The 14,367-nt window shown below is 39.0% G+C and overlaps 1 protein-coding gene across 3 annotated transcripts in view; it reads left to right on the top strand.

Moving 5' to 3' along the window:
• The window catches only part of dnah5 (dynein axonemal heavy chain 5), a 251,633-nt gene that overhangs the window by 52,500 nt on the left and 184,766 nt on the right, over window positions 1-14,367 (top strand). For all 3 annotated transcript variants that reach the window (XM_031903686.1, XM_012965451.3, XM_031903687.1), the window contains exons 3-4: window positions 8,926-9,060; window positions 10,157-10,241. In XM_031903686.1, the coding sequence (XP_031759546.1) occupies window positions 8,926-9,060; window positions 10,157-10,241 (220 nt within the window). The remainder of the gene's footprint in view (window positions 1-8,925; window positions 9,061-10,156; window positions 10,242-14,367) is intronic.

The raw sequence follows: 14,367 nt of genomic DNA, 5'->3' as shown, positions 1-14,367 counted from the left end.
CAACTCCCACAAGAACCCAGACAGCCTTCAGCTGAGGGACATAATTAGCTCATTAGTATGCAGGCTTCTCAGTGCACTGAGCATTTCAAACACACAGTGGAGACTGAAGATTCATACTCACCAGATTCAGGCTTAGTTATCACTAGCCCATATCCATACCCATGGCCCTTTAGTCCAAAATGTCTTCAAAGGCTCAAAACACCATAGGGAAAAGGAGACTCAATTGATCACAGGCAGGAATGTGGAAATACCCACGCCTGTAAACTTTCCCACTAAGCAGCTGTTTGCATACTGTGCATACATGGGAATAGAGCAGGGGGCTATTTTAGCACTAGGCTAGGACCATGGGTATGCCCACACCTGCATTTCTTCCCAATAGGTGAAAGTTTGATTACTTTACTTATTGGGGCATCAGGTAAAATCTTCTCCATTACCTGGGAATCATCCCTCTATGTATACACAGAGGTAAAAAATAAAATAAATAAAATGACAAAAACAAAAGAAAAACCAAACTGTGAAATCACAAAATGGTGAGGAGGGAGATCCTACCTCCTGTTCAGTAGGACAAAAAATAACAGTGGTGAGGAGGAAGTCACATGGTCTTATAGGTAAGGGCTAATTTTGATTGGCTTTGGTATATAGGTCCTACCTCCTAGCTGTGGGGGCAATACTGCCCATGCGTACTGACATGGAAGGGACGAAGAAGAAATAGAAATTTAATCCCTTGAAGAATGATTCTGATTTTTTTACCTTTTGCAAGTGTCCTGTGACTAGACTCGAGAAGCAAAATCCCCAATATTAAATGTTTTTTAGTAGGATATTATAGTAGGATATTATACCACTTTAAGGGCAATGGCATACAGGGAGATTAGTCGTCCCCGCGACAAATCTTCGTTGTCATGGGCGACTAATCTCCCCGCAATGCCATCCCACTGGCTAAAATGTAAATTGCCAGTGGGATGGCATACGCGTCGCTGCAAGGTCCTGAAGTCGCTCAACGTTGTCTTGAGAGGAAACTTGGGGCGACTTTGGACATTGCAGTGACACGTATGCCATCCCACTTTACATTCTAGCCGGTGGGATGGCATTACATCAAAGTGTATTATCAAGTACATTTAAGGTTTAAAAAAAGTGACGTAATTTTAAAAACTGAAACTACAGCAAAGAAATGCCATCCTGTTTTTTCTGCTCAGAGCCTCTGTTTGTCTGAGTGGGTTGGGTTGCTTTTAAACAGAGATAACATACAGCTATAATTTTTCTTTGTTAACTAGCTTTAAGGTGAATGTTTTTTTTGTAAACATCATACAAACAGTGCACCTTAACAACACTCAGCTGGCCACACACTATTCAAATATTGGCATAGCGAGGCAACAGCATCAGAGCTCGGTATTGTCCAGTGCCAAGGATTACTTTAGCATTCACATTGATACTGTGAAACTAAGTTTATCAACTGAAAAAAGAATATTCTGGATACTTTGGAATCATTCTGTACAATTTTCCTATATAATAAAAACTCATTTTATGATGAGCAAAGGCTGTCTACTTTGCTTGTTATAGAATTTTTCTGGGCGCAACAGTTGTTAAAACATGTTCCGTGCCGGTAGAAGGCAACTTTGGAAACAAAGTGTTACTAGAGTTTTGAAGGTAAGAGATTATGTATTTTTTTAAATGAATAGTGTTGTATATGTAAATGCATGCATAAGTAAGGCAACAGTATGCTTTGGTAAATGTTAGCAAATTTACATTTCTTTTAGATCATATCTTGTCTTGTATAAGATTACAAAAGGTTAAAATGTCTTTATACACAAGCTACATGTAAATAATATGATGCCATATTTTACTTATAGCTTAGCCATATTTCATTAGTTATAATTTATAATATTTCTTTTTATTTGATGTCCTTTGTTTTTTAACTGGTTCACAGAAACTGGCCAGCTATATGGTTTTTTGTTTTACTGATTGCTGTTATTAACACTTTTTACCATCTGGTAAACTTTAGTGATTTGATCTTAGTGATTCATTAATATTGGTCAACTCAGAACTCCAGTAAGCAAAACTAATATAAGTGGAACTTGTTCATAGGTACTGAAGTTGCTTACATGTCTGACTAAAGTCAAAAGCTCAAACTAGTAATTTCAACTTAATATGGATAATAAATGCTACTAAATAAGCAATTTTCTCTTTTGCAAATTTCTACTGCAACCTCCTTGACACAGGCATTTTGTAAATTTATAACTCAGTGATATTTTCTGAAAACAGAGGTAGGAGAGCTTAAGTAACCTCCACTTTCATATTTCTTGCAGTGGAATATATTTGATAATCTCACAATAATCTATACATTTTGTTGACTTCTTTCTGTACCTAACTTGTCACATACAAAATATATATTTGCATGTTAAAGGGTCTGTTCACCTTTAAATTAAATTTTAGTATGTTTTAGAGAGTGATATTGTGAAACAATATGCATTTGTTTTTTTTTTTTTATTATTATTTGTAGCTTTTTACTCGGCAACTCCCCAGTTCAGAATTTTAGCAGCAATATGTTTGCTAGGGTCCAAACCAGGCAGTGGTTTGAATGAGAAAGTGGAAATTGAAATTGTAGCCTCAAAGAGCAAGAGTTTTAAGATAAAATAATAAAAAAATAAAGACCAATTGAAAAGTTACTAAGACCAAACTATCCTAATAGCTTTGTGCCTAAGCTACAGAAATCAGCCCTCATTTGTGGCCCACATATGAGGGCTCATTTAATTAGGGAGGGCATCAGGTTTTTGTTCCTGTCCTCTCAAAGGTATATCTAGTTTTTTTTTATTATTTTACAACTTTAAACACAAATATGCACATATCTTTAACTGTCACTTTTTAAGAAACGAGCAAGGTTATACAGTGTGTATATATGGGAGATGGCCTTTCCGTAATTCGGAACTTTCTGGATAACGGGTTTCCGGATAAGGGATCCAATACCTGTATATACAGGATAGAAATATGGCTATCCTTAACAAAAAATTAATGAGAACAAGGCACCAGGGTTTGATAAAAGATACCACTGTGTACTTAGAGAGCTTAGTTTGGTTGTAGCCAAGCCTATTTTTTCTTAGGCTTACTTTGATCTAGTTGGTATTTATTGACTGGAGGAAAGCTGATATTCCAATATTTGAAAAGAGGTTATAGTTTCAGTTTGGCAAATTTTACATCGGTGGTGGGCAAGTTTTTAAAAGAACACATTCAAGATAATGTTCTGGAGAATTTCTTTATGAGCAGTAATCAGCATGATAGGTCATGTCAGACAAATTTGAATGCTTTTTATGATGAAGTAAGAAAATAATCAAGAAGATTGCAGTGCAGTGCGGTTGCAGTAAATGTAACCTACTTGTTAGTAAGGTTGTTGGATAGAAAACTGGCTAAAGGATTGTGTGCAGAAGGTGGTTGTCATTGGTACATTTGCTAGGGTTCTTTGTGGGATCCTGCAGGGTTCTGTATTAGGTTTGCACTTATTTAATTTGTTCATTAATGAGGGAAAGACATGCTATGCTAGACATATCCTTGTAGCAGGATTTTGAAAATTTCAACTAATGTTGACTTGGCGTTGTGAACAGAGTGGAAACAAAAAAACAGCATGAAGTGTGGTACCTGCACAGTTTGCATTACAAACTGTGTTCACTGCCATGTTCTAAGCTGAGTTTATTTGTAATACTGTTTATACATATATATTGAGATTTTGAAAAAAATGTTGCTGCGTTAATAGACCGGAGAGCTATATGTATTTGTTGTGTGGTAGCTATGAACTAATATCTGTTGTGAAACAGTTTGTTTTAAGTCAATATCGTGCCAAGATAGGAATCATTTAAGATTTATAGCCAAACACATTGAGGAGGAAATGATAGTTATGTTTCAAGTTCAGACTTGTCCTAAGCCAGGTTGTGTAACTGACTTATGGTAACCAGGATCCAGCCTAAATGCAGAAGTTGCATTGGTTTTGTTTTTCAGCTAGTAAAGCCAGTGTAATTAAAAATAAAATCAGCAAAAACATGTTTTTCTGTAGATTTAAGCTTTTAAAAGTAATATATGCTTAGAAGGGATAACAGCACTACATACAGCCAATTAATAGTTTGTTTAGGTAGTTATTTCTCACAGAAAAATTGCCACAAGGTGACTATATAGATATGGTTGGATCATTTGTCTGATTTCTGTGGTGTCTTATTTAACTTCTTAGTTACAACTTTTGCTTTGCAGGGCCTTGGGTAGTCTCCCTGGTCAGACTCACAAAAGATAACTATAATTACTGCACTTTTTAATTTTTTTAAACATTTATAGGAGAAGGAAAGGCTAAGTCACTTGGGGGTGCCAAAATGTTAGGCACCCCCAAATGACTTAAATCACTTTCCTGTGATTGCACCAGCCCGGGGTACCTTTAGTGAGCGTTTCCTTCTTCTGAGGCGAATTCCCTGGGCCGGCGCATGCACATTAGAGTGAAAAGCCGACTTTGTTGTTAAAGTTTGGCTTTTCACTCTACTGCGCAAGTGCAGCACGCCAACATGGAAGAAGGAAGCGATTGCTGCTACCCCGGGCTGGTGCTGTTCTTTCTTAACAAGGGCACCAGCCCGGGGTAAAAGGTAAGCAATTAAAGTCGCTTGGGGGTGCCTAACATTTTGGCACCCCCAAGTGACTTAGGCTTTCCTTCTCCTTTAATACATTACTCCCTGTAAGTTATGATACAAAGTTATAATATGTTTTTCTCAGATTTCCCTGTTAATAAATATAAGTTTATGCCCTGGCCTTGACTTGGATTTAAAACAGGCTCTTGCATTTTAAGTTCACAAAGTCTGAAATAGCCCCCAACTAATTAGTAATTGACTGTTGGATCTTACAGCAGCCCCTTCACAAATTGCCAGTCTGGGCCTGGCTATGCATACTGGATTAAAAAATATGTAGGACAGGGATCTAGAATTACTTGTGGATAATTAATGTAGTCACTCAGAAGCAACAAGGGTAAAAAAATTGCAAAATAAAACAAAATTATCCTTATGTTGCCTTAGCAATTGTGGGGCAGTGGGTGCCCAGGCCTGCATTTTTTTGGGCCTGCAGTGGATATTGCAGTGTGATCTTCTAGTGAATCACACTATTGTACAAGTGTGGGGGTATGCAATTTTGTTTAGTTATGCTGTGAAGACACTGTTTCTAAGATGCATACATGCACAGAGGGGATCAGAGACAGTGAATAACAGCTAGAATAATGTAGGATCCTGAAGGGGTATGTATACATTTGTTAAAGGAGAAGGAAAGTCTCCAAACAACAATTTATAAAAATTACAGCCATAATATTGTAGGTAACATATTGCCTCAGCTAAAAGTCTGTCCTAAAACCGAATACCTGTTACTATACAGCACAGCTTCCTCTTCTTCTCTTCTTCCTTTTTTTTTTACTTCTTTTTTTGTATTTGAAAAGTGTGCCCACAATAATTGTTGCTGAGCAATCTCTACATTGCTCTACACATGACCGTGTTTAAATTTTGCAGAGCAGTGTAGAAAGCTGATTGCGTGCCAAGGTCATGGTGAAAAAAAAAGTTTGGTGCATGCACAATAGAAGCAGAAAGCAAGTGGAAGTGATGGTGGGAGATGTAAAATGGTGACCGCAATAGAAGTAGCAGCTCTAAAATTTGATTACAGCAATCAGGAGTCGCACAGAAAGAAAATTATTTAGTGGTTCAGGAGACATAAGTATGTTTAATCTTGAGGTGATGTTGTGCTTGTACAATTCTTCCTTATCCTTTAAGGAATGTAAGATTTCAGCCCTTAAATTGATGCATTAATAAATGATTGTATGAAGAAGAACAACAACATCATTTTGTTGTAAAGCAGAATTGACAGGGTCCTAAGAGTAAATTGATAGAAGTGTTTATGACACACATTTGGGTAAAATCTGTATCATCTCTATAAATTTTGAAAAAGCGTTTATCTGAAGCTGCAAGATGTTACTCATGTTTTATACTGCACTGACTAGGGGTAGATTAATTAAGAGGTTCACCTTTAAAACTTTTATTACGCTATAGAAAATACTAAGCTGTCCAAATAATATTTAAATTGATTTTCACTTTGTGTAATATATTGTATGTTTTTCAATGATTGTATCTTGTTTCCTGCTTTTTTTTTTTTACAGAGTTATGTATGTATATATGTATGTATATTTTTATTTATAAAGCGCTACGAATACATTAATACAAACAGGGGGTTAATAAGATAATAGATAAATACAAAGTATAACAATAAATACACATAAATGCAAGATACAGTTGCAATAAGTTAAGAGTCAAAGACACAAGAGGATGGAGGTCCCTGCCCCGTAGAGCTTACAATCTATATGGGAGGGTAACTTACAGATACAAATAGGCAAATATAAGTGCTGTAGGTCACAGTGGGTGACACTACATTTTAAGACACTACATACTAAGCTGCTTACTAGTTGTTCGGGAAATAAAAAAAGATTTACTATGATGTAACAGTATTACTGTTATTGCTTATTGCTTTGCTTAGGCCCACTACATTCTAGCAACCAGATATCCATTAAAAAATTTAAAAATGAATAAAGATTACTTTAGAATAATTCAGTTTAAGCAATACTGAAATTTAATTTTAAGGTGAACTTCACCTAGTGGTAATATGATATTAGGTCATACTGTTCATATGATTTGCTGGAAGCTTTCACTAAATTGTTTTACCATAGGAATTGCTATAAAAAACATAGTGTAGATACAGGACTGTCCTGGACAAAAATGTGATAATATAGTGAACCATAACCTTTCAACTCTGTTTATTACACACATGAGTAGTAACAAAAAAAATGCAAGTGTACCAACATGCTTGCAGCACCACGCTTGTTTCTGTGTGCCACAGTCAGCTTATTTTCACAACCCTATAATAGGATGCAGTTGGTAGAGGTATAAAGAGGCGTTCTTTGTGAATGAATTATGTTACTCTTAACATTCCTATACTATATTAAATGTAAATCTAAGGAGCTTACATGGTTTTAGTTAAGATAAGTAAAATGTATTGTGGAGAATAGAACCTTTTGTGAATAAAACCCCCTTTCTCTCCTTTCAGAACCACATAAATATGTTGATATAGAGTGCGGTTGTTGTGTGCAGTTAAATAGAGATATCTTAGTGTGTTTATGTGCTGTTGATTATGTAATTTTATGTTTTTACAAAAAGCCCCTATTTAAAATGCAATATTCAGCTACACCAGTTTCTAATATCTTGATACACATATGCAAAATGGTCATTACACTATATAGTGACAAAATATTCAGTAGCATGTTACAGCAGTTATGCAGTTGAGCCATCCTTCCTTGGTATTTTCATTTAAAGCTGTTCCTTGCACTGCTGCATAGCTGCACTAGGTGCTGCTCGTTCCATCCTGCATCCTGTATTTGTTGATGCAGGGGAACCCGGGAGCTACCTTGAAGGTGGTGGTAGGGTTCCCACAACAGAGCAGTTTATAGAGCAAACTTGCACCTAAGGATTTGGGTACAGAAGCAACTTTGCGATTAAGAAATGATGGCATCTCACCACTGAAGATTTTTATTGCAATTGTGGCCTTTTCAAGTTGAAGTATACACGCAAGCATGCATGTTTTAAAGCATAACTGCCTCACACCTGCAATTATTCTGGAATTATGGGCAAAATGCTACATTATGATTAAATATCATGCAATCTATCTATGCACATTGCACTTCCACTTGTAATGAGCCCTCATGTGTGTTATTGACTTGAGAGTATGTCAAATCTTAAAAAAAGGAAAGGCACTGGGTGTTAGACACCCCTCAGTGACTTTAATCACTTACCTTTTATCCCGTGCTGGTGCTCCTGTTAGGAGAAAACAGCACCAGCCTGGGGTACCTGTGAGCGAGTGTCTCCTCTTCATTCTTCTGTCTTTGTGTGCTTGTGCATGCACAGTAGAGTGAAAAACCGTACTTTAGCTAAAAAGTTGCCTTTTTCACTCTGCTGTGCATGCGCCAGCCCTGGGATTCAGAACACAGAATAAACAGGAAACACTCGCTGCAGCTACACCAGGCTGGTGCGGTTTTCTCCTAACAGAAGGACCAGACTTTATATTAGGTCTATTGTAATGATGGTTTAGGTTGGAAGACAATGGGAATAGCCATATAACCTGAAGTTATCATGGTGGTCACTACAGGGAGATGCGCCGTACGCAATTGTAGAAGAAGCACAACTGCTTCACCTCATGAATTGGATGCAATTACAATGGTAAATTTCAGCCAGTCTCATATTTGGCATGTGAATTTGGTGCAACTGCACAGTGGCGATTGACACAGGCCGCTGTAAGAAACCCTGGAACTACTGCATGGTATGGAGGTGGTGGTAGCTCCATGGTTCTCCTGCATCAATAAATACAACTGTGCTTCATTTGGAGCAGGAGGCAGGAAGCAGTATCAAGTTCAACTATACAAATGTGCAGTGTGTGGCTTTTTGATGTGCGACCACTACTGTGCTAGATCTTGTACATTACCCGTAATGGATTATGTCATATGTAATCTTCCATTCTCAAATAATGATCTTTTCTGTTATTGATATATGTAATTCATTCTATTAGTAAATGTAACATTTTAAATTTACAGAGTGTAGTTTGTGACATTAAAATATACTTTTGCGCACAAATTTGATTTTGTCATCATTCTTATTTAAAAATATAGCTTTTGTATATTTTTTAGGGATGTGCCAAATCCAGGATGAGGAAATGAGGAAAAATAGTTTGGGAGTGGGCCTATGGTCCAAGGTTTTCCCGGTGGGCCCCTGGGGTCCTATCCTTACACTGCATAAATAACTTCTACGCCTTAACAAATAAACCATTTTAAAGCAACTGTATTGCTGGTGTTACAAATAACTGTTACAAATGTTCTTTTTTTTTTAGCAAAAATTAAAGGAGGAGAAGGAAGCAAAACGGGCACAGTTAGATGGCAGACATGATTATGTCCTTGGTATTGTTGCTGCCTGCTTGAATTTGGAAAAGTCAGAGGTAGAAGATGCAATTCTAGAGGGTAATCAGGTCTGTAACAGTCTGTTTCTGTTATTATATATTGAAACATGTCACATAAACCAAAACAATTTTTTTGGAAATGCTTTAGTCCATTTTTGATACTGAAACAACAGAGTCCATTATAAGCATATGATTCTAATTTTTAAAAATGACTTCCTTTATCTCTGTAATATTAAAACAGTACCTTGTACTTGATCCGAACCAAGCTGCATAAATGCATATTTGTGGCAAATCAATCTTATTGAGTTAATTTAATGTTTAAAGGAGAAGGAAATTCATTTTGGCATTTTACTGCCAATAGGTTTGCCACATTAGTGCCACCTAGAATAATATAAATATTGTTCTACAGAAAGCATTGCCATACCTGAGTAAAGAGCCCTAGAAGCTTTCTCGGTCAGCATCTGCCATTTTAAATAGCTTCCTGTTTGCAGTCTAGTCCTTATAGCTCAGATCACACATTCCTAAGGGAGGGGGGAGGGAGTTCTTAGCATTCTTATGGGAGGGGGGAGCAGGAGAGGGAAGAGAGGAGAGAGCTGCGCAGACTCTGGCCAGAGGGAGGAAGCAAGGAGACAAGAAATCCTGTGTTTCTTTTGATAGATGACTTTCTGTGAGTGCTTATGACTGTATTTACATAAACCTTTCTGATAAAGCTTACTTAGTTTTTACCTTTCCTTCTCCCTTAAATTAATTTTAACAGACTTAAGGTATGTTGGTGCAAGCTATGGAAAGACCCCTTATCCAAAAAAAGGCAGGTTTCAAGCATTCACTGTTTAATCTTATTGCGCATAGTTTAGTTGACTGCCATTGGAAATAGAGCAGTTGAGGAGAACTGCCTAGTAGCACTCCAAAGTCAGCGTGGAGATCAAAATGTATTGTGTGCCTTAAGCCTCTAGAGGGTCTCATGTAGATAGTTCTTGTAGTATAGCCTTCATCTCCTCTGGCCAAGCATCATGGCTTTAATACAATTGTCATCGTTCACTTAAAATCATTTTATAAAGTGTTAAAAATAATAACAAAAATAACAGTAAAAACAAGCTATAACTTGTAAAACCTGTTATCATTCTTCAGTTGGTTACAAGGCATGCTAATTTCTTCTTTGGTACAGATTGAGCGCATAGATCGTTTTTTTGCAGTTGGAGGACTTCGGCACATTATGTTTTACTACCAAGATGTGGAGGCAGCTGAAGCAGGTAAATGCAGAATGATTCTGACGAAATCTGCGATATATAAGAAAATGTCAAAGGGATGTTGCTTCTGGCAGTTATGCATATGTTTATTACTGTTTTGTTAGATTTGTGCAACTCTAGAAATGTAATATTAGGTAACAGTGGTGTTGGCAAAACTTCCCTGTCAGGTGTGTATATGGTTTTGCAGTGGATCAACATTTTGTTTCTTAGTTCTTTCTTAAAATGGCTATGATTGTCACCTTTACCTGCCCAGGTCAATGTAAACTGTAAAAGTTGGGCTGGAGTGCTGAATGAGTGACTGATTTTTTTTTTGTATTTCACTAGACTAGATGATATATATCAATGCAAATATCCATCTTATTTTACCTACTTTGGATTTTTCATAAATTTGTATGTCCTAAAATATATATAAAAATAGAACAACTTGAACCTGGGTCCCCTGCCTAAAAAGCTACCAAATTAGCTAATAATCAGACACAAAAAGAAAAGATGCAGAGGACAGAACCTCCATTAAAGCAAAGTATCTGGAGTGACTCACCAACGGCAGATAGCTGACACAGGAAAGCAGAGAAGGAGAAAAGGGCAGCGTCAGTGCTGCACAGCATGGAGGACACAAGGGTTTCCAACACAGTGAGCCAGACAGCGCCACACAACACAAAAAACACAAAAAATCACTTTCCAAAGGGCAGCAGCAGCTGGGGCCCCACGTCTCACAGAAAGCTACAGTAAAGGCTTCACATGGGCACCCCTTCATGTAGGGACTGGCTCAGGGGGATACAGCCCTGCCAATCTCATCAATCTCCTCAGAGGAGCCCCGATCATCACCCCCATTAATCTTGCTGCCACCCAGTCCAGAAGCATAAGAGAAACTGGCCAATGCAGAAGCACAAACACAAAACCTACAGTTCCAACTTCGAGAACTACAGGGCACACAGGAGGACTTTGAGAACTGCTCCAGGCGGAAGAACTAACAAATCAAAAATATCCTGGAAAAATACTGCTAGACACTTTGTTATGCAAATACTTTGAACAACTGTTTCCTCACATCCCTGCAGCAGAGTTATTGATGGACAGATGTCACAGATGACTCTACGTACAACCAAAGAACAATGCACAGATATTATCGTGCACTTCCATTACTTCCAAACCAAGGAGCCATCCTTTGGGCAGCACGGGATAACCCACTGAGATGGCATACACCACTCTGGCTCCATCCACACTGCAAACAGACAGAACTTGAAACCACTGACAGAAGCTTTCCATCAGAAAGATATGCCATATAAATGGTGCTTCCCATTCAAACTCTAATACACATGCAACGGTGAGATCTAGTCTAGGAGATCTAGAGGAACTACTCAAACATTGGGAGGGAGTCCCCGGCGACCCCCAGGATACTCCAGAGGACAAGAAGGCCTAACCCAACGATAACTTACTTGACCCTTGTAGTACCACCTCACACTCAGACTCTCACACCAATAAACACAACTGTAGGCACACCCACAATGCGCACACTCACTATACTCATTCTGCTAATGACAGCTTAAGTATGGAGCACAGCATCCAAAATTGCGGCGCCACGTGGGTGTCGGCAACGGCTTCAGCACACAGGTGCATGATATCGTGTTGTGCCTGGCACAAAAATTCAAAATAAAAGTGTGCTGGGGAACCCTCATGGTCTGAAATTCACATTGTGGGTGCATTCCCACTGTGAGAAACCGCATTTAAAAAAAAATTCAGGAAATCACATTGTATGATTTTTATATTTGTATTGCGCTGCTGCACATAATTATTTGAACACCTGAGAAAATCAGTGTTAATATTTGGTACAGAAGTCTTTGTTTGCAATTACAGAGGTCAAACGTTCCCTGTAGTTCTTGACCAGGTTTGCACACACTGCAACAGGGATTTTGGCCCACTCCTCCACACAGATCTCCTGTAGATCTGTCAGGTTTCGGGGCTGTCGCTGAGCAACACGGAGTTTCAGCTCCCTCCAAAGATTTTGTATTGGATTTAGGTCTGGAGACTGGTTAGGCCACTCCAGAACCTTGATATGCCTCTTACGGAGCCACTCCTCGGTTATCCTGGCTGTGTGCTTCAGGTCATTGCCATGTTGAAAGACCCAGCCACGACCCATCTTCAATGCTCTGACTGAGGGAAGGAGGTTGTTGCTCAAAATCTCACAATACATGGCCCCATTCATCCTGTTCCCTTCACCGAAAAGCACCCCCAAAGCATGATGCTACCACCCCCATGCTTCACAGTAGGGATGGTGTTCTTGGGATGCAACTCATCCTTATTTTTCCTCCAAACACGGCGAGTGAAGTTTACACCAAAATGTTCTACTTTGGTCTCATCTAACTACATGACTTTCTCCCATGCCTCCTCTGGATCATCCAGATGGTCATTGGCAAACTTCAGACGGGCCTGGATATGTGATGACTTGAGCAGGGGAACCTTCTGTGCAATGCATGATTTGAAACCATGACGGCGTAGTGTTCTACCGACAGTGACCTTTGAAACTATGGTCCCAGCTCTCTTCATGTCATTGACAAGCTCCTCCCTTGTAGTTCTGGGCTGATTCCTCACCTATCTTATCATCAGTGATACCCCACGAGGTGAGATCTTGCATGGAGCCCCAGTCCTAGGGGGACTGACAGTCGTCTTTAGCCTCTTCCATTTTCTAACAATTGCTCCAACAGTTTATTTTCACCAAGCTGCTTGGCAATTGCCCTGTAGCTCTTTCCAGCCTTGTGGAGGTACACAATTTTGTCTCTGGTGTCTTTTGACAGCTCTTTGGTCTTGCCCATGGTAGTAATTGGAGTCTGACTGACTGTGGGGTGGACAGGTGTCTTTAAAGAGCTCAGACAGGTGCTACTAATTTAGATTAATGAGTGGAGTAGAGGTGGACTAAGGCAGAGTAACAGGTCTTTGAGAGCCAGAATTCTTGCCGATTGCCAGGTGTTCAAATACTTATGTGCAGCAGTACAATACAAATACATTCTTTAAAAATCATACAATGTGATTTCCTGAATTTTTTTTTTAAATGCTGTCTCTCACATTGGGAATGCACCTAAAATGTGAATTTCAGACCCCTCCATGATTTCCAAGTGGGAGAACTTGTTTTCAAAAAACATTAGATAATAGAGCTTTTCCAGCAGAATCCTGCATTGAAATCAGTTTTTCAAAAACACAAAAAGATTTTCATATATTTATATATAAGTTTGAAATTTCACACAGGGCTAGCCATATTCTTCATTTCCTAGGGTACCACAGCCATGTGACATGTGCGCTTATAAACTTCAGTAACACTTTACTGCTGAGCTGGAAATTGGAGTAATATCACCCCCCTTCCAGCAGCCGATCAGCAGAACAAGGAGAAGGTAGCAAGATAGCAGCTCCCAGTAGATATCAGAATAGCACTCATTAGTAAGAAATTCAGTCCGACTTGTGACTCCTCCAGTTACATGCGAGCAGGAGAAACAATAGGTTACCTGAAAGCAGTTCTAATGTGTAACAGTGGCTCTTTCTAAAAGCTCAGATTCAAGCACAAAGTAAATGGTAGAGTGAATTATTTGCTATGTAAACAGTGTAAAGTCCATAAAAATCATGACAGTATCCATTTAAGATCATTCTTACCACACCTCAGCCACACATTTAGATCAATTTAGTCTACTGTCAGGATATAAAACCCCACACATGCCCTGGCCCCTCTCTCTTTACACCTGTTGTTATGAATCCCCTCCAAAGACAGGATAGATCTGGAGGCGATACTGCCAACCACTACTCAGAGTGTCAAACTCTGGGACAAATACAGGGAGAAATACCACCTGTCCACACAGAAGTCCAATATATGCTCTTTTGTAGGCAACCCAACCCGGAAGCACCCACCCTAGATACAACCAATGTCTATCTCTGCTGACACTTGGCCTCTGAGTCATGATTGGTAACCCAAAACCCAGAACAATTGCCAAGGTCCCAGTCACAGCTCACACTTCTGCCTATAACAGCCAGCCACCTTTGGCTTCGGGTGGAGCCCTCCGCTACTCAGGTGCAGCCAGGTGAGCCAGGTGAGAGTACCAGGGCAAAGGTTTTGAGTAAGCAAGAGAACCAGATTGTTACAGGAGGACTG

This window comes from Xenopus tropicalis, chromosome 6, assembly GCF_000004195.4.
Source record: "Xenopus tropicalis strain Nigerian chromosome 6, UCB_Xtro_10.0, whole genome shotgun sequence".
In the NCBI taxonomy this organism is placed as follows: domain Eukaryota; kingdom Metazoa; phylum Chordata; class Amphibia; order Anura; family Pipidae; genus Xenopus; species Xenopus tropicalis.
Note: the sequence above shows the minus strand (reverse complement) of the source record. Positions and strands in the feature narration are given on the sequence as shown.